This window comes from Thermobia domestica, chromosome 11 (genome assembly GCF_964235325.1).
Source record: "Thermobia domestica chromosome 11, izTheDome1.hap1.1, whole genome shotgun sequence".
NCBI lineage: Eukaryota > Metazoa > Arthropoda > Insecta > Zygentoma > Lepismatidae > Thermobia > Thermobia domestica.
Window position 1 is genome coordinate 1,882,997 of NC_137464.1, and position 27,427 is coordinate 1,910,423.

General features: G+C 36.6%; 1 protein-coding gene across 1 annotated transcript in view; it reads right to left on the reverse strand.

Moving 5' to 3' along the window:
* LOC145663817 (DNA mismatch repair protein Mlh3-like) overlaps nucleotides 1-21,675 on the reverse strand; it is a 69,805-nt gene extending 48,130 nt beyond the window's left edge. The window contains exons 1-4 of the mRNA XM_081729909.1: nucleotides 21,371-21,675; nucleotides 13,060-13,179; nucleotides 9,760-9,883; nucleotides 6,230-6,357 (exon numbers count right to left, since the gene is read on the reverse strand). Coding sequence (XP_081586035.1) covers nucleotides 6,230-6,357; nucleotides 9,760-9,864 — 233 coding nt within the window. The 5' untranslated portion in view covers nucleotides 9,865-9,883; nucleotides 13,060-13,179; nucleotides 21,371-21,675. The remainder of the gene's footprint in view (nucleotides 1-6,229; nucleotides 6,358-9,759; nucleotides 9,884-13,059; nucleotides 13,180-21,370) is intronic.
* Nucleotides 21,676-27,427: the final 5,752 nt, after the last annotated feature.

Genomic DNA, 27,427 nt, shown 5'->3' on the forward strand with positions numbered 1-27,427 from the left:
TATAGTTTTTAAAATAATAAAAACACTTAACCCTACACCACACATACATTTTCATAATAAAGTGCCATAGAGTGGTCCCATGTGTCACACGTTGCCACTTTTGTTAAGCCTAAAGCGAAAAATACTTACCGAACATGTGCAGATCGTCGGTTCCTCAGACTCAAATTTAAATATGGAACAATTTATTAAACACATATATATATTCACGAATAAAAACAGGAATGAAAATTTAAACCAAAATAGCACGAAACAGATCTCATAGCGCCAGCTTGTTGGAGGTTAGTGCAACAGAAATTACAAACCAATGAACCGGTACAAAGAACAATATCACTGGCGATCATTTCACTGCACAGTGGTCCAGGCACCCTCCAAACCTGGTCAAAACCTCAAAATTCGAAATTATCAGAAATATGAAAGACCTTACAGATTTAATTAGGAAAGAGGTAAGGTGTGCAGAAATAGGTAGGTTTTCGTGCAGCTCGTAGGGGTTGAGCCTATAGATAGTACCAATGTGAAAGATTCAAGTCGTGGGAGGAGGCCATGTATCCACCCCGGTAGCGGAAACAAAGTTCGTGATGTGAAAACAAAATAATGTTTCGTTGTTAGACATCAATAATGATCGTGCAGAACATTGTTATACATTCGTCGTTTCGTGACACATATGTATAAATCTGTGGATAAATAAATGAAATGAAATGAAATCTTTGAGTTTTACGTCCCACGGTTATGCCGGTTAGGCTAAAGGAGACGGTGATGATGAGTAATGAGTGAAATGGTGGAATGAAGAAAGCGGGAGGAAACGGGAGAGCCCCGAGAAAACCCACGCACACGGTGTTTGTCCACTACAAAGTTCACTTGGCGGGGGCAGGATCGAACCCGAGACCCCAAGCACCAGAGGTGAACGCTCTACCACTGAGCCACCGCGGCCCCCTGTGGATAAATAAAATTAGATCGAAAACTAGAATTGGTATGCTTGATATTGAATTTCATGTAGAATTTTATTTTGAGTCCAGCCAAGTCCAGTTCTGTGATAGTAGGGGATATTATCTGTTAGAGAAAAAGACCAAGTGTTGCCCGTTTTTGCCCGATCTGGTTTGAAAGGCATATTGGTATGTGAGTAGGATAATATTGTTGCGAGTAGTATTTAGGCTAATGACTGTTTTTCCTTGTCATTCCAGAAATGTTATCCGAAACAACACGAAGAAGGCTTCTACAAGTCCTGCACAATGTAGAAGGAGACAACACACTGGTACTAACTGTAGGCCCAACCTTTACGAGGTGCACGGAAACCTACCTATTTCTGCACACCTTACATCTTTCCTTATTAAATCTGTAAGGTCTTTCATATTTCTGATAATTTCGAATTTTGAGGTTTTGGCCAGGTTTAGAGGGTCTCTGGACTACTGTGCACTGCTGCCAATAAAACCGTATCGATCGACATCTGAGTAGTCACAGATAAATATCGTGGGTCGAAATTTACGAATGTCACTCGAATATTTTGTAAATGTTTTGGGTAATTCGGCATCCCGTCGTATTATGTGTCCCTCTTAGGTGTAATTTGGGACACTGAAAATTTTCTTAAAAGTCGGGACAGGTGGCAATCCTATGCGTGTCATCCTTAAAAAAATAAATAAATAAATAAATAAATAAATAAAAAACCTTACTTCAAACTAACACAATGTTTCTGATTTCCAAATCCCTATTTCGCCCTGGATATACTGAGTAGCTCTTGTACAAATTATACATTTCTTTAAACGAACTTTTAGTTTTCCTAACCGCCTCCCCCCACACACCATCCTAAAATATCAATAATGCACTTGCATCTGGAACTCCTTTTTTAAGCACTCCAAAAAGGCCAAAGAAGCAGAATTATTGAAAAGTGAAACTTACCTTTACACCTTCCAAATATTCAAATACACCTTGACACAATTGCTTAAAGAACGTAGAATTAACTGAACAATCTATATATTAAAATGCTACATTATGTCTGTGGTCAAGAAAAGTTTATATGTTTGTGACCAATCCTTTCGACAGTGAGTTCTCGGGAAACATAAGCTCTAGAAAGATGCCGTTTTCACTGATCGACAGCAGATTTTGTGTAGTTCTAATTGAATATTTACAAAAATGACCGTTATTCCTTTATTACATTTTTAGAGATACATTGAAAGCGTTGAAATTTTAAAAAGTATCGTATCCTAAGGGTTATACATTCCAACACCACATAATTGATAACGGGGTTAGTATATCTCTACGGCGTTTGTTTCATGGCCAAATGATAATGAAAAACGAAGGATAACCATTTCTCCAGGCTAAGCTATATCTATATTGTTTGGAGTGTTTTGCCCAGTGAATACTATATATCAGTGACATTATAATTAATTGTGTGTGTAATGTATTTGCTTATTACATACTACATGCAAGAAGAAAGAAAACTCTTATCATATATGAATTAGAAACTCCAACCGGAAGTAGGCTCAAATCTTACAAACGATGCGAGATATTGAAAAAAATAATCGAAAAAAATTTCCCTTTATGATATCCCCTTGCCGATTTTTATCAAAACACCTTTGACTTGTGTCTGTAAAGGGACTTGAACAAGTGTTGTGAGGAATCATAAGGAGATAAATGCTTGAATGTGAATGATGCGCTGTGTAGAGAGCACACGAACAGCTAGTTGTTTCTAAATATTTCGGACATCTACCTGGATATTCATCATCAGTAGAACAGGTTTATTCAGACATGTGAAGGCTGTAGTCATATTATTTTCTTGCTTCAACATCATTTAGAATTTGTTAACTAGACAAATATTAATAATGTAATATGTTTGAGATCTTCGATTCTTCAGCGTCGTAGTCGGAATGTTTCAATTCTTAAAGAGTCATCATTTAGCGACAAACAGAAATAAAAGTTAATGGAAAGATCATGTGGGTTGAAAGGCGACAATAAAAATCAAAGACAAGCACTGGTTTAAAAACTGTGAATTGTAAGACTCATGTTGATGTTTACATTAAATTTATTCGGCATACGCCCATAGTTTGCGAAATTTAAACCAAAGCCTGTCTCTGTGATTTTTAGAATTACTGTTTTTGGATCAAAAGATCCAATATATTTCATTCAATCAAAAATTTTCTTGTAGTACGCCTTATATCTGGAGAACTATATATAGTGTGGCCGAACCCAAACTATCACTTAACTCAGTATGATGTGCTTATTCCGTAGAAAATAGGAAAAATTGATTTGGGGTCCGTTCAAAAATTTTGTGGCCCTAATCTAAAAACTAATTATTGGCCAAAATCGCAATTTTTTGATCCATTGTTTGGATCATTTCTAAAATTCTTGGCCAAGATCGGAATCTTTTGATCCATTTTTTTGGATCATTCCTAAAATTCTTATAGTTCGCATAATTATATATCAATCACAATTATTCTTTGTGCTTTTTCATATACAATGATGACTCGCGTTATGAGTCGAGAAATCCCAAGCTGTATTTAAATTTCTGGAAGGCGTCGAGGAGCAAGACATGTAGAACTAAAAACCAAGAAAAGTGTTTACTTAACTATTAACTTTATTACATAATCGGTTTTATTCTTTTCAGGCGGCTATATGTAGTATTCGACGGAGCGTTCCCATCTAGTGACTTTGATTACAAAATTGCACAATTATAACAGGAACTAAAGTTTACCTGGCATCCTGGTGCAAATAACTGTGCTTGGTATACATCAACTACGTGATATATTCGTTGTTCAATGTTTCCGGAAGAGATACTGTTCTTATCTTCAGGGTCAGTACATGAAAAGGACTTAGGATTTAGATTTCTGGGTTTTTGGCATCTACGCCATGTTAGCCCGACACTTTTGAGGGATGACATCCTCGGCGATCACACTATCCAGGGAAAGGAAAGGAAGCGGCCTAGGACCTATATGTTAGGCATTTGCCTGGTATGAATGAGGAAACCCAGAAATATATATACAATATGGCGCTAAATTCGTTGTACAAAAGCAGAGGAGTGATTCCTGAGAGTAAAACAAACAAAAAAAGTTCCAATAAACATAGGGCGAAAACCCCATCGTTTAAGTGTTATAGGCTGCCGAAAACATGGAAAAATGAATTTTAAAGATCCATAGCTCCAAAACTATGGGACCTACCGTAGTCGGGTCAAGACTTCACTTAGGAACTAGTATGTGCTCTATCCAAAAATACATGTTTTAGAATCCTAAGGTACTCACGCAACAATTTTTATGGAGGTAGTTGGAGAGTACTTTATATCATAGGCCCGTAGTCAAACTCCCTCTATAAAAATTGTTGTGGAAGCCCCTCAGGATTCTGAAACACGCATTTTTGGATAACGTGCATACTAGTTCCTAAGTGAAGTCTTGACCCGACTACGTTAGGTCTCATAGTTTTGGAGCTATGGACCTTTAGAATTCATTTTTCCATGTTTTCGGCAGCCTATCACACGTAAACGTTGGAGTTTTCGCCCTATGTTTATTGGAACTTTTTTCTTTGTTTTATTCTCAGGAATCACTCCTCTGCCTTTGTACAACGAATTTAGCGCCATACCATCTAGTGTGTACATGGCTCCCTATGGTTGACTGATGGATTGTCTAATCAGTTGATGGCCCGAAGACTGGATGTGATTGGTGTGTGGTTGATGCTTTCTAATTAGAGAAATCCATGTAGGACTAATAGAAGGGGAGCTGGCTCACATTACCTCACAAAATGATACCGAAGCTGCTCTCTACTGTTCGGTGAATGAGATCATTTCATGCTTGCAAAGTGATGCAAAACCACGATGGCAGTCATATTTCAAGATGGCCGCCATGCGTACGTCTCGCTAATAATTTACTACACAAATTATGATTGTTCTGTATAATTTGAGATTTTTCAAATGCGTTCCGTTTGAGATATTTCAGGTGTAACATAGCCGATTTTCGAAAAATATCAAAATTTGTTTAAAGACTCATACTAAAAAAAAAGGCTTGGACTCCCACGTATCAAACTCTTTTAGGAAGTAGTGTATTACGAAGCCTATACATCTAGGTGAGCCTTATTTTTTTCCTTGAAATTTTTAATTTCAAAAATGATCATTTTCATTTTTCAAACTTCAACTTTCAACTTCTTTTTAGAGGTATTTGTAGTGTAGTAGCGTTAAATGTGCACCAGACATAAAATACTGTAAATTTAATTCTTTCAAATGGTTTTTGTATGAAATCAATACCTTAAATACCAGAGTTAAAGCGTTTACTGCAAACTTTTGCCAAGTGCAAAATATGCTTCTGCGCCTATACAAAATGGACGCTCAATAATAATAGTAATAATAATAATGTCTAAAAGCTGGATTCTTGTTTTACCCTCACTACATATAGTATAACTTTGTGTACAAAAATTTAAAAAACAAATTTTGTCAGCAAAAATCATTAGTCGATGGGTTTACCTAGTACTTAGTGAAACCATGTTTACTACCAATGTGTTCTGTATAAGCTCTGAGTCTCATTCTATCATCAGGATACCCAATTCCAGTGCAAGTAAACAGAGTAACTCCGGTAAAATTTTGCAAGCAAAAATTTATTAGCAAGGCGTACGTGAGGCAGCCATTTTGAAATATGGCCTCCATCTTAGTTTTGTACCACTTGCAAGCATGATATCATCTCACTCCATCATCAGAGCCCCAATCCCAATGTAAATAAACAGAACAGCTCTGGTAAAACTTTGTAAGCGAAAAATGATTAGCAAGGAATATGCGTGACGGCCATCTTGGAATATGGACTCCATCTTAGTTTTGTATCACTTGCAAGCATAAAATCATCTCATTCCATCATCAGAGCCCCAATCCCAATGTAAATAAGCACAGAACAGCTACGGTAAAATTTTGCAAGCGAAAAATTATTAGTAAGGAATACGCGTGACGGCCATCTTGGAATATGGCCTCCATCTTAGTTTTGTACCACTTGCAAGCATGAAATCATCTCATTCCATCATCTCGACACCAATTCTGGTGCAAATAAGCAGAAAACAGCTCCGGTAAAACTTTGAAAACGAAATGTAAGTGAGCTCCTGCACCATAAGTTGATAGCTAACGCCTCTGTTGAGACCAGCTAAGGGTTATTTTATTTATCTATCCCAATATCCTGAACGCTTATGTTTAAATAAGCGATTATCGCACTTATTTTCTAAAATCTTCATAGTCGACTATAAAGAATACCTTTAAAACTGACTTTTGAGTTCTCACCTATTTCCCAAGAGTTCAAGCTGCTCACACGTCATTCCGCAACCATTGTCTACAACTTGTATCTTGTAAAACGGAAGATTCACTCTAACAGCTACAGACGTTGCACCAGCATCTAGTGAGTTATGAACCTATGAGAGAAAAAACATTTCAATGACTTCCGAATTGAACCATACGGTAAAAATAAATTAAAACTTTCCTACCATCATTTTATGAAAATGATTTACTATGTTCACGAGACATACACAATTATATAGTTAAAGTAATAGATCTACCCTTCAGTATTTTTTTTTAAATCCCTTTCTACAAGGTGCGGCAGAACCGACTAAGCTGTTTCTATCGATTACCGCGAGAGCTGTGGTGGGGGTAGGCAGTTGCACGTGGTCTGCCTTTGTTCAGTCGTTAACCCCATTTCAGTAGCTAATATGGTCTGGACCGGTGCACATCGTGGTTTTGCCATTCGCGCTTATTATGAAAACAACAGATCTGTGATCGCTACACAACGATCTTTGAGGGGTAATGTCGAGTGGCATGTGCGGTCACCAGATTTGAGCATTTGTAACTACTTTCTTTGGAGATATCTGAAGGAAAAGGTTTTCAAAAGCCGCCCTCACATCCTACCGGAGTTAAAACAGCGGATTATTGGCGAAGTGAATGCCATACCCCACGATATGTGTGCAAGAGCTGCTCGAAACTTCAGGGATCGTCTACAACAATGTATTGATGCTAACGGCCGCCATCTTGAGGACATTATTTTCAAAACTAAATTAATGTAAAATGGTATATTGTACTAATTTAGAAAATAAAAACATTTTTTCTCTATATATCTAGATTTACTTTTTATTGCTCCTTAAAACTGCTTAGTTGGTTCTGCCGCACCCTGTAAAAGCTTCAACAGCGACTCATAGTTTAAGAGGAAAAACAATTTTTTTTTCTCATATATCTTGATCAACTTTTTCATTTCGGATTTTATGTTGAATATACAGAAATACCTGAAAAGTTTTTACCTTGTTGTATGATGTCCTAAATCTGTTACATTTTAACATTGAGTTTGTCGTCACCATTAAAGAGCAACACAGTCAATTGTTGCGAATTCCCAATTCTGTTTAGATACTTTTGATCTTCGATGAATTCCCTATTTTGAATCTTGCAGTGAATTTATATGAGGTGTTTCCGATAGTAATGGCAAAATAAACTCTAAACAATCAAAATAATCCTGCATTTATTTTGAAGCTGTATTTTCTAAAGGAAACAGGAACGACTTCCACAAACTCTGCATATAGGCAGAGAACTGGTTGCCACACAGTAGATTCGTATTGATACTCAAACTTCTTAAATGTGATTTTCAAGTGTTCAGATTGTACGTAACTTTTGTTGAGATCGTCCATACTACCCGGAACGTCGCATACGTTTTGTGTCCAATAGTTTAGACTGTAGTCCCATTCTTTGTTCAGAGTTCCTCTATCTTGGTATAATTTACATTCCTTAGTTCTAATAAAATATCCTATGTAGGATAATACCTTATTTATCGTGTGCTTAGTTTCCATAAGATGTTTAGATAATCCTGGCGCTCCTGTTTTATGAACTTTCAAGTTCTCTTTCTAGTTGCAACATTTCTTTTTGTCATATCAATATGTGATTTCTCAGTGCCAGCTAACTTAATAAATTTCGGAATGAACTTTTTAATTGATGTAGTAACTTTTATACTCTGTTAAGTATTTTTCTAAATTCGTAGGAGGTTTTAAAGCTATTCTGAAACCATTTTTTGTAATATGTACGATAGCCTAGGCTACAATGATACAGCTATTCAATTATCAGGAGTTTCAATAACTTTGTTTTCTACATTATTCTTCTGACCTTTCTTGTAAATAGTACAACCTTTTTTGTGAAGATTTAGAGTATCTATTCATAAAACCTAAATTATATTCTAATCATAATTGTTTCTTCTTTTCCTCTTCTCGTGAAACTATCTTATTCTATTTTACTCTGAATGAGTGCAGAAAGACTCGAATTATTCCTGGCGACGCGACTTTAGCAACTCTTCTCGTGCTGTCAGCTAGGTGAAAATATTGACATTCGATGTTTCAAATGCAGACATCGCATTCATCTTTAGGGCCTGTAATAAAGAGACCGGAGATATGGGCATGTATATATGGTGACTACTTAGGGGCAGAGCTATGAATGAGGGCTTGTGATTGGCTGAGGGTAGTGCTGGCTCCCGATTGGCAGTGTTTGTGGCTACGAGAAATGACTGTTGAATCTGTTTTTGTTCCTGAAATGGGTCGATTAGATAGGGTTGAGTTAAAACCATTGTCCCTATTGAGACTGTTCCTTTCCTGTGAGACAGCCATGGCTTCCTTATTGTTCTGTCCCAAAAATTGCTGCAATGGTTACTGTGGCAGTATTTGTAAAATCAATTCTGTGTCCAAGCATTAGGCTATGCTCTGCTAGTCCTGACTTTTCGGGTTGCTGAAGTCTTGTGTAGTTGTGTTCTTCGCATCGTTGTTCTATTGTACGTCCAGTCTGTCCTATGTATGCTCTCCCACATTAACATGGTATACAATATACACCAAGAATGGACAGGTGAAGGTCGTATTTCGCTGGTTTGAATAATGATATGATATTGGCTAGAGGTTTATGAATCACACTTATACCAAGTCTGGCAAGTAATCTGTTGAATTTCCCGGAGGCGCGGCCGATGAAAGACAGAGTTACTGAATGAGTTGATTTTTTGTTAACGTAAAAATTACAGGAATTTATTCCCATTCTACTAGTTGTTAGGTCTAAGAAATTTGACAGTTTTCTCTAATTCCACTGAACTTAATTTTTGGATGTATTCTACTAGATCTATAAATAATGTATTAAAATTCTCTTAGTCCCTGTAGATGGAAATTAGTGAAATTGAAATTGATCCGAAAAAGAAAGAAAGAGAAAAGAAGAAGAGAGACATTAAAAGGTAATTCTATTAATTTTATTGTATTATACAAACATTTTTTTTTCTCATTAAAGTATGTGCACAATGGGACCTTTAACTTATAACATTAAACAAACAAGCAATTTAAAGGTTGCTTCGCTGAAAGCTTCAACTTATGAGTCTGAGTGGGCGAAATCCAAATGTCTTTCATTTGAAAGATACAGAACGAAAATGACATGAAATTCAAGTATTGAACGCAATAACATAAAAGTAACAAAAGAAAAAAAAAATGAAATGAAATCTTTAAGTTTTACCTCCCACGGTTATGCCGACTGAGCTAAAGGAGACGGTGATGATGAGAGATGAGTGAAATGGTAGAATGAAGAAAGTGGGAGGAAACGGAAGAACCCCAAGAAAACCCAGGCACACGGTGTTTGTCCACTACAAAGAGAAGTAACGAAAAGTATACATCTACAAACGTACAATAAATTACGGTGTCCCCTGGTCAGGAAAAGCCATTATTGTGTCAGAGAGAAGAGAAAACTCAATCATTTCATTCTATCATCACTTACTTACTTTATCGGCAAGACAGACATTATGATTTCCATAATTGACTTACCAACTCTGTTACGCATTGAGCCGGTGTGGATATTGTTATCCCTGACCTCAGAGAGTTTCGAACTTCTAGGGGAAGCTGTCGAATTTGTCTCGAAGAAGGAACCATAGTGAGTGGGCTAAAACAACTGAAAAAAAATAAATAAATACTTTGAGTTAGGAGCTGATCAAATTATTAAAGATCAGTATTAAAATTTTACTTACAATAGTCGGTACACTTATGTTCACAATTACTCATACCAGATTCCAAATTGACATTGTCTAGGGAACATGGAAGATATCGTCGCTGCGCCTCGAAGAACCGCTATGTGACATTTTTGTCAAAAATTAGTTATGACGTGAAAATAAACCAGAAAGCTGTCAGGGAGCGTCCCTTATAATGTCATAAGTTAATATTGAATTCTTTCGCCACAACAATGAAAAATTATAGATTGAAATTATAGACTTCTGGTTCTTATCACGTACGCATTGATTAATGTATACAAATCCTCTATGTGCTTATAAAGGCGCAAAAGGTACTACATAAACACAAAAATAGTAATATAATACTGTTGAAGCAAGCTACAACAATGTGCAGTGCATAATATATACAGAACCAATTATTATTACATTTTTCAAGTATTTCCGTGTGTTTGGAAAAATTTTAAGAGTTCGAAAGCTTTTTGCTTCTCCTGAAAAGTTATGGTTTTAAAACATAGCGGTTCTTCGAGGAGCAGCGACGATATTCAAATGTCGTAAAATAGTCTCAGTATAAAGGAGACTAACTAAATGGGAACAGAAAGGCAGGAAAGAACGATTCGTTAACTATGTTGCTTAAATAACCTAAAGGTTCATTATCTTAGAAACAAAGCAACACCACCAAGTCCTATTCTGTCTATTTTCATAAGGCAGTGTTTTATATTATTTTCCATCTTCTAGGCCATTTCAAAAGTCTCTCTCTCTCTCTCTCTCTCTCTCTCTCTATATATATATATATATATATATATATATATAAATCCTACTACCACTTTATACACCCCGAGCGAATTGCCCATATAGGCTACATGTTTCGCTTATAGTAAGTGTCTTCATCTAAGAACTCACATAAATAACCGGTGACGATTACACATTGTAGAGTTTCGCGTTGTGGAGATAAGTAAAATAAGGAGAAAAGAAATAGGCAGAAAAAACTGGATACTGAGACCTAATGAAAACTACGAAGCAAGAGAAAAGAGGGAGGACAAGAACAAGACCGGTTGATGGACAATAAAAAAATAGCGGATGACTACTATGTCAAGACGAAGAAGTTACTGACGACTATTAAAGCCGGTAACCCCTATGTCAAGAGCTAGAAGCTATGAAAACTATGACAGTGGGTAATTCCTCTGTCAATACGCAGAGGCTACTGAGTACTATTACAGCCTGTAGCTCTTGTCATGAAGTAGAGACTATAAGGACTATTAAAACGGGTAATAAGGCTCCTATGTCAAGATGCACAGGCTACTCGTATTAAAACTAAGTTTTATGTCAAGAGGCAGAGGATACTGCGGAAGAATAAACATGGTAGCTTCTATATGAAGACGAAGAGGCTACTTAGTACTATTAAAGCCAGTAAGTCTTATGTCAAGACGCAGAGTGTACTGGGGACTAATAAACCTGGTAACTTCTATGTCAAGACGCACATATTACTGGTACTAATAAACCCGGTAACTCCTATGTCAAGGCGCAGAGACTACTGAGGATTATTAAAGCTAGTTAACTCCTATGTGAGGCAGAGGCTACTGCAAAATATTAAAATCGATAACTTCCATGTCAATACACAGATGCTACTGAGAATTATTATAAAGTCTGGCCGCATATTGATCAAAGAAAGGCCAGCCAAACTGAGATAGGACAGGATGACAAATGACAGTCTTGAGTGAACTGACTGTGTGTTTCAGTAATAATGTTAGCAGGTCCTTGTATAGCACGAGCTTTGCTGCATTGCTCACAAAAATGAACCTCGGCTCGTGTGTCCTGTCCGCTGGTCAATATACGGCCGGTCTCAAATGGATAACTTCTGTGAAGACGCAGAGGCTACTGAGGACTATTAAGTAATATCTTTGTCAAGACGCAGAGGCTACTGAGGACTAATAAGTAATATCTTTGTCAAGACGCAGAGGCTACTGAGGACTAATAAGTAATATCTTTGTCAAGACGCAGAGGCTACTGAGGACTATTAAGTAATATCTTTGTCAAGACGCAGAGGCTACTGAGGACTATTAAGTAATATCTTTGTCAAGACGCAGAGGCTACTGAGGACTATTAAGTAATATCTTTGTCAAGACGCAGAGGCTACTGAGGACTATTAAGTAATATCTTTGTCAAGACGCAGAGGCTACTGAGGACTATTAAGTAATATCTTTGTCAAGACGCAGAGGCTACTGAGGACTATTAAGTAATATCTTTGTCAAGACGCAGAGGCTACTGAGGACTATTAAGTAATATCTTTGTCAAGACGCAGAGGCTACTGAGGACTATTAAGTAATATCTTTGTCAAGAAGCAGAGGCTACTGAGGACTATTAAAACCAGTAACTTCGTTGACATGCAAAGACTATGAGGATTATTAAAGCCGGTAACCCCTATGTCAAGAGGTAGAGGCTATGAGGACTATTAAAGCGGATAACTCCTCTGTCAAGATGCAGTGGCTACTATGAGAAGTATTAAACCTGGTAAGTCTTATGATAGATGTAGAGGCTACTGAAAACTATTAAAGCAGGTAGCAGATATCAAGACGTAGGGGCTTCTGAGGACTATTAAAGCAGGTTACTACAATGTCACTATGCAGAGGGTACTGAGGACTATTTAAGCTGATAACTCCTATGTGTATACGCTAGGCTACTGAAAACTATTAAAGCCGGTAATTCATATGTCAAGACGGAGGGGTTTCTGAGAACTTATAAAGCAGGTAACTCCTATGTCAATACGCAGACGCTACTGGGGACTATCGCAAAATGAAGTTTGAGCTTCTTGTATTTTATGTCATTATCCAATAAGGATGTTATGAAGTACAAAAGCCACTTCACGTGCAGTTGCCAAGTGCACAGAGCATCATGCACAAAAAAACCCTCACAGTACAAACAGTTCCGCAGCATACTATCTAGCCTTCAAGAGAAGTGACATATCACTGGTCCCAAATCAAACAGAAGTTTCTCAATTTGCCCTCAATGATGAAATTAGCGATGACAGACACTTACAATGATAATTATGACGCACTCAGACATTTGTGCAACTCTTCTAGCCAATACCCAAAAAAAAAAAAAAAAAATTTAATGGTAAACTTACCTATCAAATGGGAGGCTCTCTCATGGATACATGATTAGGGTTCTGTCTGTGGCTGGGAGACTTTAATAACTCTATTTCCAACAGGGAATATATGTAGTTCGCATTTTTGTAGCCTCGCTTCTGAAAAGAGACAATTAAAAAATCCTTAAAAAATCTAAATTAAGAAAGATAAGTACAAAATATCTATCCACAAGAAGTCAGTTGATAGAACAAAACAACAGTGTGGTGAAGATATTTCAGCTTTTCTGGTCTTACAGTTAAAAAATACATACCGTGAAATACATTCAATAAAAATGTTAAATAATAATAAAACACAAAATAAAGTTTTCAAAATATTTTTGCAACGGAATAGAGTACATAAAGTATGTTTTGTTTTTGTTGAAACAAAACGTGTATCAAACTAGCAAATGGCCCGCGTGTTATGTGAACAATATTTTGCGTTCTTCCTCCTTTCACACAGAATTCCTATGAAGTCAAAGTTTCACACAAAATAAGAATGCCTCATATGGACATCGTAGTGGATCACCCAACCCCTTTATCTTGTATTCTAGGTGGGGGGCCATGGTGGCTCAGTGGTAGAGCGCTCACCTCTGGTGCGTGGGGTCCCTGGTTCGGTCCCGGCCAAGTAAGTTTGTGGTGGACAAGATTGTGTCCGTGGGTTTTGTCGGGGTACTTCCGTTTCCTCTCACTTTATCATTCCACCAACTCTTCCATTATTATTCATTAACCTTAAACATTCGTCTCCCTTAGCCTAATGGGCATAAAAGTGGGTCATTAAACTCAAAGATTTTATTTCATTTCTATTCTATTCTAGATCAAGTATCAAAAACTGCTGAATCACATGTTTAACTATATATCAATGTGCTTACTTTTGCGTGTTCCTCTTTATTTCAATTGTAAAACCATAGTGATGGACATCGATTTGTTTTTCTAAGAAAAGAAAATGGACATTTGTCTTAATTTGTAAATAGGTTCATGTGGAAATTTAGCACTGGAAGACTCATCTATTGCAATACAAACAAGAACACTGTTACAGGAAATTTGATCAAGTGCAAATGAAGTTTCAAGGTTGTGCGAGGCGCTTGCTGTAGTGTAACATTTTCGTCCGTTTCTTCGTAGTATGTGAATGGATTTTGGTTGAGTATGGTTAGTCGTAATCAGTCGGAGAAACAGTGGAGTGATTTTTGGTATTACAGTTATTAATTATTTCTACTTGTCCAACTTAACTGATTTGTATTTAAATCTTTATTGACTGTATATTGTTGTATTCAAAAACTATAATACAAGACATTCTTAATCTTTATCAATTATATTTAAAAAAAATATGTAAACTATTAAATAATGTAAAAAAAATCAATTTATGTTGATATTTTGAATCGCGTGGGAGTCATGATCGCAACCGTTTTATACCTCTTGCAGGCTGGAACTCCTATATATTCATCATTAACTGTCCTATAAAGAGAAAAGGATAAGCCCAAAGAATTCCGGGACTGAACTAGTTTTACAGCTTACTTATTATAGTTTTACCACTTCAGTTTCGAGACAGTACAGAAAATAGGTATTTAAAAAAAAAAAAAAAAAAAAAAAAAAAAAAAAAAAAAAAAAGCTCCGACCACGACTCCCAAGAGAGTCGAAATACCAACATACACACTGAAACGAAAAGAGGCAAGGGTGCAAAGGTACGTGCTATTACATATCTGGTAGTCTAGAAAGTATTGAGCCTTTTGCGCACGAGATGGCGTTAGAGTCTCAAACTTCGAAGTATATGAGTTGCAACAGGTCAAGCCTAACGTCATTTAACAGCTAAGAGTTGAAGCTCGTAGATGTGCAAAAAGTACTGGAATTCTTATAATCAGACGTAAGGTATTCTGCTGTGAAGATAAGTGAACTTCCCGCAAAACTCCATTACCTCTTACAATTTTATATCGATAAAGGCAGAATATTGTGCAGGCCCATGAAGAAATTTGTTCTCTTCCGGAAATTATTATCTACCTACAATACACACTGAAAATACATTGGAGTACAGACAAATATACATATAAGGCAATCGAAATGCGTGAAAATGACACATTGAATGCCATAATTACAGTAGTCTTGCATAATACACAGTATCAAAACTCTCCCTATTTCTGGTATTACCTTCAAAGGAAGTATTTCGGGACAAATTTTCACTAGCATCGGAATCTGATATCGTGGGCAAGATACGTTATCAAAAGCAATAGGCAAAAAGAAGGTGAAGTCACTTTTGTTCTGGAGACTGTGATGTCCAAAATGCAGTAGGAGACCAATCATGGCAAATGTGGATGATATTCTGGTAAAAGTTGATCAGAACCGCCATGTAAATAGTCATGACATCGCCAATGTCGTAAATAACGATCACTAAACACTGTTAAACAATTTAGAGAAAGCTCGCTACAAAAAGAAGCTCAACATTTGGGCGTCATATGATCTCACTCAAAGACATTTGCTTGATCTAATTTCTACCTGTGAATCTCTACTGAAACGTAACGAACTCGAACCATTTTTCAAGCAATTACTCACGAGTGAGGCGAAGTGGATAACCCTATAACAACCATGTGTGAAAAAGATCGTGGTCGAAGCAAGAAGACGCTCCACAGTCTGTGGAAGGTTATGTTGTGCGTTTGGTTGAGTGCATCACGGACAGCTGCCGCCGGGGAGGGCGACAGACTCGGACCTGTACTGTCGTCTATTAGCGCAAGTGCACCTAGCAATTCAAAAGAAAAGGTCGGAACTGGTCAACAGAAAGAGTCTCATATACCCATATACCAACGCAAGACCGCATACATCTTTAATGATCTGTCAGAAATTAAGGAAGTTTGGCTGAGAGATTAATATCTACAATATGTTGTACTGTATGGGGCGGAAACGTGGACATTACGTAAAGGTGATGAAAATCGACTGGAAGCCTTCGAAATGTGGGTGTGGAGAAGAATGGAAAGAATTAGTTGGGTCGAGCGGAAAACGAATGAGAGAGTGTTAGAAGTGGTGGGTGAGAAAAGAACACTTTTAGATATTATTAGGAAGAGGAAGAGAAACTGGTTGGGACATTGCCTAAGAAGAGATTGTATCATGAGGGACGTCCTAGAGGGTATGGTGGCGGGAAAGAGAGGGAGGGGGCAAAGGAGACTACAATTAATGGATGATATAAAAACAGAAAGATCATACGCGAAGACGAAGAAGTTAGCGGAGGACCGTGGAGCATGGAAGCTTCTCAGCTGCGGCAAGTGACCTGCCAATGAAGGCAGAATACCTATGATGATGATGATATAGCCCGGCGTCAGATTATCATTTGTTTCAATCTCTGCAGAACTCAGTGAATGGTATTGTTAGTTTCAAAACATGCCTGTGCAAACAAGGTGTCACAATTTCTTGACAAGAAATCACAGAAGTTCGATAGCGACAGGATTATAAAAAGTGTTGCCGGGGAAAAATGGTAGAGAGGGTCACCAAACAAAACAGTGTATATGAGCTTTCACAATATATTTGAAAATCACAATAAATGCATTCTCAATTTTGACCTCTAAAGGCTTTTTTTTTTTCTTTCTTCGAGAACCTGATATTAAGATATAGCCTACAACATCCATCAGTAACCATACGTTATTAACTATTTTAAATGTTATTAAATTTTCCTTTCGTGTGATTTGTCGGCAAATTTTTACTTTGACTCCAACTGTGACTTCAACCGATTCATGTGATCCGGTTCCCGGAGCAGTTTAGGAATCATTCCTAAACTGCTCCCGGAACCGGATCACATGAATCAATTACAATTACTAACACAGTGAAAGTAATGTACGATGTTAAGAATTATACTATAAGTACAAGGGCCACAATGTTACTATACGAAGTTAAGAATTATACTATAAGTACAAGGGCCACAATGTTACTAAACATCAATTCAGGTGAAGCGGTGACTATGAATTTTGAGATCTAAATGGGGGGCTACCGCCCCCCAACCCCCCGCTCAAGTACCATAAAAACATCCAAAATAATAATAAATAATCACACCACTACTATAAAGCTAAGATAAGAAGGGAAAAAAAAAAACACTCGTCTCTAATCATAAATCAGTGCATGACAAAGAAAAAAAAAATTACATCTCAACAAGACAATAGGACAAGCAGCAGCAAACCAAATACTTTGCCTAATACTCAAATGCAAAACAAATCAAGAATAAAAATAATATGAATTAAAAAAAGAAAACACTCACCATTTCGCCATAGGAGAAATCTCATGAATAATGAACTCATAACTGCTGATTCCACACACGAAAAAATAAGATACCAAGAACACATGCACAATACTCAACATTACTGAAAAATGTTCCTTTCCGCACACACGTCGTTTTATTAAACCGAGCACACTTCCTATTATTACAAACAAGAAACCAATAAACGTCCACTTTTAGAATACGTCGAAAATATCTTCAGTTTAGACCACAACTATGATAGGTTTTCTCTAACTCAATTCAACCAATTCAATTACGCGCTCCCGCATGCCACAAACAGCAGCACACACATACATGCACACAGAACATGTGACTACTAACCAACTACCGTATGACTACACAGACACCTAGTGGGAAAAATATGAACTAAGCCGTCACACCAAAGGCACGAACAGTTCTAACAAGGGACTCACGCACAAACAGTTCCAGGAAGTAACTGAACCTATAAGAACCGATTAAAGTCACAGTTGGAGTCAAACTAAAGACTTACCGATTTGTCTTATATAAACTTCAAGGCACGGTGTTCAGAGAATCACTTTTTAGCTTTTGCTTCGCAAAGTTTAATTCATCAATTAGCTTCGGAATAATACATTAGCGAATAGCTGAAAATAGTTTAAGCACTTAACGATTGCAAAAGAAAGCGATTAGAATAATTTTCAGATTACCCTTAAAGTTATCATGTCAAAAAGTTCTCATAGAAGCAAGAATTTTAACTTTCCAGCTTATACATTTATAAATCTATTCTTTTTACTATGAAAAACAGGCATACTTTCACCTTTAACAAAAATGTTCATAGTCATAATACAAGACAAGGCAGTGACATATTTGTAATGCATCAAAAATATGCTAAAATAAGCCAAACTGTGAATATGAACTTCCTATATACTTAAAGAATATGACTAAAGTTTCCGTTTTTCGTAAGAAGTTATTTAACCTACTTGCTGTAAAGTGATATTATACTATTTATATCTAAATGATTCATTAAATAAAGAACTGGTAACAGATATTACTCCTTCGTACATGCTAGATTTGGCGGACTTTATTACAGAGAAGAAAACACTTTATTAAAGGAAAAGCCATTTTATTATCATTATGCACCCATACTGTAAAACTGTGCAAAGTTATTTGTAACAAATGTACATATATATATGCCAATAAAATAATGGTATTTTCCTGTCTTAGGTCGGTCCAGATTTGCAAAATTTACAGAAGGAGTACGTGCTTTAATATGATATACTGATTAAACAATAGAAATATATTGCGATTTCTCTCGTACGTAAGTAGGTTTGTTTTGACATATTGGTTTACACGCAGTGGTTGAAGTGAGATTGTATGCGGTGGTATGCCATACCGCTTCTGGTTTTTCAGTGATGAAGGCATACCGTCTCTGGTTTTCCAATGATTAAAACATACCGTCACTGGGAAGTAGATGCTAAATACCTTTAATAAATCCATTTTTATACACAGTAATTGACGAACAGCTCTGCACGTAAAAGGTTTTATTTCTTATGTAGAAATAATTTCTAAGTTGACAACACCGACATTTTCCTTCCCTTTCCCTACCTTTCGTTTTTAAAATGAGGTATCTGCAAAGAAGTTCACTTAGTTTATATTTTGATGTGCCTTATTCAATTGTTTCTTTGTTATGTATGTTTGTATATTTGTGTCTTCTCTTAATGCATATAAATGCCATGTTTTGAGCATGAGCGGGTTTAGGAATTGTCTGCTGTGGAAGCGGACCATGGTGTGTTTGGAATATCCCACAGTTGAGTGGGGGCTCAGGGGTTTTCCCGCAGGAAATTATTAATATACTCATTCGGTTTTTGAGCATTTTCGTGTATAATTCTCTATAATATAACATAAGGGGATATTTTTTCAGAAAGTTGGAGGGGATCAAAGTCTCTCCATGATGGAAGAATAAACTAAACTATGAACTCAAGCATGCAAATCTAAAATAGGAAAGCACGACATAACCGTGATTATGAAATTAATCACATTTTTGATGTTCTTCCATTTTATATAGCAGTTTTGTAAAATTTACGGAAGAGATATGAATTCCGACTTCGATCAGAATAAATAGGATCTTATCTGTTGTGTGTGTATGTATATGAAAAAGCGTCGGAATGACGGAACTGAGTGAAATGGTATTCAAATATCAGAGAAAATTGGGATAAATTCTACTTTTAAGGATAGTCTTTTTTCTAAAAATTGACAATTTTCTTGCTAAATATAACTTAATTTGGTTAGTTCAACTTAGTTTTAGTTAGGTTAGGCGTTTCACTGCAAGTTTAACTTTGTTACGGGGGCACATTTTTTTCTAAAAAATTATAGCTTTTTGCTAAATGAAGTCTAATTTTGGTTAGTTTGTTAGTTTCAGTAAGGTTAGGTTAGGTGTTTCACGGGAAGTTTAGTATAAATACGGAGTCCGGATGTATGGCATAAAAACTACACTACAAAAAAAAACACACCAACTTGTGCTAGGTGGTCACTAAAAAGTACGAATTCTAACCGATCCAGAGAAAGGTGAAGCAGTGGGTCCGGGGGGCGTGCATCCGAAGAGAACAGGCGCGCAGTGACGGTGAGTACACGTTTAAGCGACGATAGTGAAAACAAGTGATTTTTTATTTCAATGACGAATTTCAATAGCACCTGTCACGGTTTCATACTAGTAGCGCTCCACTTGTAAACCGAATTACATTACATTTGTTCACATACACTGCATTTCCTTCATATTTACCTGACACATTAATTATTCTTTCGTAACAATAAGACGTTTCTCCTGTAAATATTGTTTTTACCTCGTTTTGGCACCTCGAATACAGAATGAACCCGAAAATTGAAGAAGTTTGAATTACCGGACGTTGGAAAAGATAAAACATTAGAATTTCAATGAGTTTCTTACATGTATAATACAGTACAAATACAAGGTGGTAAATATGCCCTTTTAACACTTAATGTTCCATAAGAAAGAAATAACGAAGTAAAGTGCTATTTGAAGACTGTACATAAGGATCATGCGAACCATAGAAGTGTACTAATGCTGTGGCACTCGTAAACATGTTTTTATGCCATATAAAGTGTTTTTTTTTTTTACTATTATCGTTTATATATACTCACCATCTCGTCGCGCCTGCAACCTACGGACGCACCCTCTCGATTCCGCGCAAGGCCCCCCTGCCCTGATTTGGTTAAACACACTCGTGCTTTTCATGGCCCCTTAGCACCAAGTTAGTTTGTATTTTAACATTAATTCGTGTTTTAGACACTACAGCTTTTATGCAATATGTGCGCACGCTGTATTCATACTCTGTCCTTCCAAAATGAATTTGCACCCATTAACGCAACTCATCCCTTAAGAAAGACTATCTAAGGCAGTAGGAGTGCATTCCCTGCTAAGAGAAATTCGTACCCCGTGAATAACAGGACATTTATTCCGAAGTTGGTCATCCGCCTGGTTTTCGATAAAAAGCATAATACCAGCTACAAACGCCAGAACGAATTGATTAAAACTCATCAATTTTCAGGATCCCTTTAGAAGGGTATTATAGAATACGATAGGATAGGGTCGGGTTAGCTTAGGGTTAAGGAACTTTGGACCCATTTTGTTACCGTAAAATTAATAGTGTAATTTCTCGTTTTTGCGTAAGGATGCCAACTGAAGCGTATCTGTAAACCTGCAGCCATGTTCAGAATACAAATGCTCGTTACTTTCCCATAATCCAATCTTGCGCGAAGTAGTTCCCTTCGCTTGCCAAACAGTTCCGTGTTTATAACCGCATATGAAAAAAAATAAAAATAAATAAACACAACTTCCGCTCTCTTTACATATTATCAAGCACACAAACGAGGAAGTTATCCATTTCTTCCCGGAAAATTCTCAAAATTTTGCTAGAAAGGGATGACCAACTTTGGAACTTGACCCAATGTAAATATGCCTACAAAATGGGATAGTACGATACTTTTTAACTAAACGAAATATAGATTCAGCTTCGTAAAGTTTCACGATTAAATTATAATTTATATTATCCCCGTTTACACAACCTGCATTTTCCTATTTTATATTACCTTACGTTAAGTATCACATTTTGTAAGAAACACTGAACAGCAGCAGAAGGATTTTGCTCGCTGCCCGCTCTTCATCTTTTTCAACTTCATAACAGTATATTATCTGAAGCTATAAAGACTGGTACGGATGTAGAAAGTAACAATTCTTTTCTTGATAATTAAAAAAAAAATCAACTCAATTTAAAAATTATAAAATTTAACTCAATTTTACATCGTCGATTAAATATTATTAGAAGCTTTGAGGAACACATTAGTAACTCGAAATTTTGAACTATAAAATATTATGATTCGGGAACGAACAAGTCACATTCCATACATGATTCTGGAGAATCGATTCTTTACAATGAATCTTTTTCACCCTCTGACTATTTGTTTTTTCTGCCACCTATTGAGCTCCTGATAAACTACTTGAAGTTGATAGCTACTGTCATCTTCCGAGTAAAATTTCAACTAAAGGTACGTGGCAATGCTAGAAAAGACGGTGTGTAAAAAATGTCTAAATATATGACTTTTAATTAATTTGTTAATTATTAGAACCACAAACCTGTTATAATGCACACTTACGTTTCAGTAGCACTTGTCGATATTTCAATATGACTGTTCATTTCCAGTAAAGTTCGTAAAATCTACCTCATTTGTCTAGGGTTGCCAACTCGAAAATTTAAAAAAAATCGACACCCCTCAAAATTCCCTATGATATATGTCTAACTGTGAAGTATCTATGTTCGGACCCATACACGGGAAGGAAACATGCTGCCGTGAACAAAAATGCATTAGCACCTGTATTCTACATATCCTTAGTACATTCACTAATAAGCTTAATAGATACATTGTGTTATAATTGAGAAACTGAAATCGGCATTGACCATTTTATTGTGTTTAGCAGTATCTGCCACTTCTTTAAAATTATCGAAACACATGAGCAAAAGTAATAATCTTTACGTAACAATTTTGGATTTGGAAAATGAAATTTATTCTTTAAACTTGCACTTCAACTACAGGAAATTCAGTGGTGCTCACCCCCCCCCCTCATATCCATGACACACTCCCCTCAATTGTATATCCGTAGGTGTTCTTTCATGAAAAAAAAAAAAATCTTTTCGATTAATTTTTACACCCCCTCAAACATATTGATATAGATTTTTACCTCCCCAAATATTTCAATGATGCAGTTTGCGTCATAGCCCCCTTTGTGGGCACCCCTGGGAATTACTTTAAGAAGTCATTTTTCACTCTCAATAAATGTATAAAATTTTGTTACAAGTAAATTTCAAATTTTCCAAGATTCAGTCCCTGTCATCTCTTTAAAATCATCTAAACAGATGAACAAAATATAATAATCGTTGATAGATAGTAAAAGGTGGCAGTTTTGGATTTACAGAATGAAGGTTACTTTTTAAATCTATACTTCAACCTTGATAAGATTGCTTCGAAGTACATACGAATTTGAAAAAAAAATCCGGTAATAAAGGGGTTGGTAGGAAGTTAGTACCTGTCACCAGCTTTAAACAAAATAACAGCAATATTTCTGGCCAAACCAGTGAAAAACCTGCCAGTTGGCAACCCTATTTGTAAGATCCACTGACATCGCGGACGAAATATACAGAAAACCGATACGAAGCGTAATTTCCAAGTTTTTACGAAATGTCCATCACTCATTTGAAGTATCTCTATTGTGCTGGTGCAGCATCAGTTCTATTAGCTCAGATTTTAGATACTAATTTAAAATTACAACGGTAATTTATCATAAAATAACTCAAAGGGGTGAAAAGTGGATGAGAACTGATGTCTTACATGAAACTTATTAAAGAGGAGATTATGTTTAGCATAAATTAAACTCAACAGATTTCGATTGACTATACAAGGACTAGTTAGGTAGAAGGTAAAAGAGGGAGGAAAGATAAGATTTACAACCCTTGTCAGAAAAGTTCCAGGACAAGGGTTATAAAAAAAAAATAGAACATTGCATTTACCAAGTAATGATCCTAGCTCCTATCAAAGTAGTCGCCTTTGCTATCTATCAACGTTTCTGGAGGTCTTGGAAGCAAGCAGGGAAATCTTCATGTGCGATGCTTGTAAGCCCATTTGTCACAGCCCATTGCATGTCTGCGATATCTTGATGAAGCTTTCCCTTCAGTCGCCTTTTCACTCGCGGAAACAAAAAATCACAAGGTGAGACGTCGGGCAAATATGGCGGATGTGAAATGGCAATAATAGAATGTCTGCTTAGTTAGTCTTGTTTTAGACGGAAGCATTTATTGTAGCATTTCTCGTACCAAAAATCGTATCATCGATATCCTACCGTGTAAAGTAGCAAATGCTATAGCATTTCCCATGCCATGCCATTTTTTGTCGATAGAACCTGCTCTATTTTGTAGCATTTTCCCCAGCATTTCTGGTCCGATTGCAGCGCCATGGAGTGTTAAAAGGAAGAGAAAAATGTTGTGCCAAATATCCAAAATCTTTGTTTTGTGTGGGAAATTGAACTCTAGTAAAGAAAAATGAGTTGGAGTAGGGATGCTCTTTGCCACACTTCTTTGTGGTTTTCGTTTTTTAATATAACCTTCGAGAACTGTTGTTACAACCGCTATAGCTTTAGCTACCTCATGCTTTAGTTTCGGAGCCATAATTGCGCTCTTCTCCAGTGATTTCTTTGCTACGTCACAAGATGCTTATGAAAACACTACCATGTAAAAAGCACTATATACTTTTGATGCCATAGAATATTATACGAGATTTTTGGCAGCTCATCTGCTACGATAAATGCTTCCGTCTAAAAATAGCCATACTCGTTAACAGATAAAGCATGGGGTCTTGCATCGTTATGCAGTAAGAACCAGTCCTGAGAATGTCACAAATCAGGGCGGCAACGTCCAATTGCTTGTCGCGAGTTTGGTTCACTGTTTAACCTGGAGGAATATGGGCCTATTCATGATGAACCAATGCTTTACTATCAAAGAATATGCGATCAACATTGCCTTTGTTCTCGAAGGTTGTCGTTTGACTTTTTCGAGGCTCATGATCCATGACTCCGCTATTCAGCACTTTGACGCTTCGCGTGAGGGTCATACTGGTAGCACCAACTTTCATTTCCTGCAATAATCTTTGACACAAATGTTGGATCAGTTTGGCTCTATCCAATACTTCAGGAGAAATTCTTGGTCTTTCCTCTTTCTACACGTCTGTTAGTGAGTGAGGGACGATTTTTGCATATTTTACGTTTCCCTAAATCTTTGCGTAAAACCTTATGACACACATCGCGATTGAAATTCAGTTTTTCTGATATCGTACGCACAGTTATACGACGGTCTTCTTGCAATAATTGCCTTACACGCTCCATGTTTGCATCGGTATGTGTTGCATCGGAGACGAGCGAGCAGCTCTGGGATCATCTTGCACTGAATCTCTGCTTTCACGAAACCTTTTGTGCCACTCGAAAACACGACTTCTTGAAAGTGCCTCGCCTGCATATGCTTGCTTAATCATGTCCCACGTTTCACTAGGGTTTTCCCGAGCTTAACGCAGAACTTAATGTTCACCCTTTGCTCACAATCAGCATCCATTGTGTCACCTTAACCAATGCGACAACAAATCGAATAGTGTGTTGCTAAACACAGCCCTGGCACCTACTGAATTTGCGTGGAGGCATGGCCAAGATCATGTTAACACATACCAGGTAACAGAAACAACATTTTTTCCTTTTAAGTATTGCTAACTCACTTTTCTGACAAAGGTTGTAACTGAAAGAGTAGGAATGAGCACTAGCCTCAATATTCCTCGTTTCTGCAGATGTTATCACCCTCTAGGATGACGAATGAATTCTTCCCCGTCTTCCTACTTCCTGGCTGGAAATTGATGAAAACAGATGAAATTGACGTCTGGATTGGAATCCCGTCAAAACTACCAAGGCCGATGAATAGAATTGCCAAATGAGTTGCTCTCAATCTCTGGATGATGGTCAGGACACTTATTGTGGATTGTTTCTGCAGCGTTGAACATTTTCGCCTAAGATCCAAATGTCTGGGAGGAAGTTGTCTCCAATTGGGTTGCAAAGTATCTCCTGTGGCTTTTGTACAAAGGGAACGTTCACGCCAGCGTTTATTCAACTATTAAGCATTTGCAATGCGGAAACAAATGTGATGCGAAAAGAAAAGAACACTAGTATTATTTTTATTAGTTAATTTACAATGACGAAGTTAATATGATGATTTACCAAGTTCGTCTGAAAATGTACACTCAAGATTTAAAAAAAAAAAATGTTTTGTATAACTGAATTAATCATTCGAATGAATTTAAAGTAATTTGATTTCAAAAATGAATCAAACTGCCCAATTGTTTTCTTTCCAGTTTTAAACACAATATAGCAGTAACGTATATGATTTCAGGTTACTGCACACTATGTTATGCGGTCATATACATTCTTTCAATGTTACCCGAAGTTTTATGCGCCCACCTCCCAGCAAAGTCCAAGCCAAGAACTACTCCAATTTTTGTAATCTCGTGGCTAACGTCAGCTCGCTTTTCGAGAAAGTTCCGTCCCATTATCCAAGGTATCATCACTTAAAAGAAAATATTTACTACTCTTAAAATATCAAACGTTTTGGGATAAAATTTTTACGTTTCCCAACAACTTATGATATTGCACTAATTTTTAGTACACTATTTAATGAAATGAAATCTTTAAGTTTTACGTCCCACGAGTATGCCTGCTAAGCTAAAGGAGACGGTGCTAATGAGAAAAAATGAAATGGTGGAATGAAACGGCAGAACCCCGAAGAAACGCACGCACAAGTATACTATTTAAGTAGATTGAAATACATTTGAGCCGAATTTAGTGTGTAGGTAACACCCTACTTCTTCCTGCCCGACTTTGTAGTCTCTTCCACTTCCAGAACAATCGTTCACCAATACAAACACACTAGCGAGGAGCTTCATTGTTCTCCTTTCTTTTTCTCTTTTCTAATGTTAAGTCCCAACGCCATGATATGGCAAACCCATACGAAACTGAACACTAACTTGAAGCAACACGTCCAAAAACATTAAAAAGAAGCAATTAATATTTACAAAATCACTGTTCCACAATCTAAAGAGACTTGTACGAAAAGCAGACCAGTTACGTTGGAGTTTTGCGTACTGGAATGTGCATAAATTATTTTGGTTAAACGTAAAAGAACCCTGTATATATTTTTAATTACACTGTACTAGAATAGTAAATTATTCATTGTAGCTTTGGAAAATTCAAGATTGCTGATAGAAGTCCAACTGACCAAAGCAGTATATATATATTTTAAGATTATATATTTGTGTTACAGTTTCGGCCATGTAGCATAACCTTTCTCAGATACATTATGAGAGAAATATCCAATTTTGACAGCTTATATACAATCTAAATACAAGACATGCCCACATTCTCTTTAATTGGCTCTAAAAAGTAAATTTTTAATTAGAGTAGTCAACTTCTCTATTTGCGCACCAGTTATGAAACTCTTAATTAGGTGTTTGTCACTTACACTTTCTATTCGCTATTACCCATCTGCTATTCTCCATTGTACACCTGTTGATTCTTTTAATTCTTTCTTTCTATTTTGTCTATCATCTTTTCCCATAATTCATGGGAAACAGGAAAGAGATTAGAACAAAGGATAAAACAACATAAGGACGATGCCAGACTAAAAAGAGACAACAACGCAATATATAAACACATTTAAGAAACAGGACATGAGATAGATTGGGGAGGAATAAAAGGATTAGAAAGGGAGAAAAGGAGTGATAAGAAAATGGAAAGAAGCCCAGTGGATTAAGAAATACGGGAAGGAGAAGCTGATGAATTGGTCTAGTGGACTTGTAATACATAAACTATGGGAAAAGATGATAGACAAAATAGATAGAAAGAATTAAAAGAATCAACATGAACTGTTGGAGCAGGTGTAATACGGAGAACAGCAGATGGGTAATAGCGAATAGAAAGTGTAAGTGACAAACACCTAATTGAGAGTTTCATAACAGGTGGGCAAAAAGAGAAAGTGGCTACATCTAATTAAAAATTTACTTTTTAGA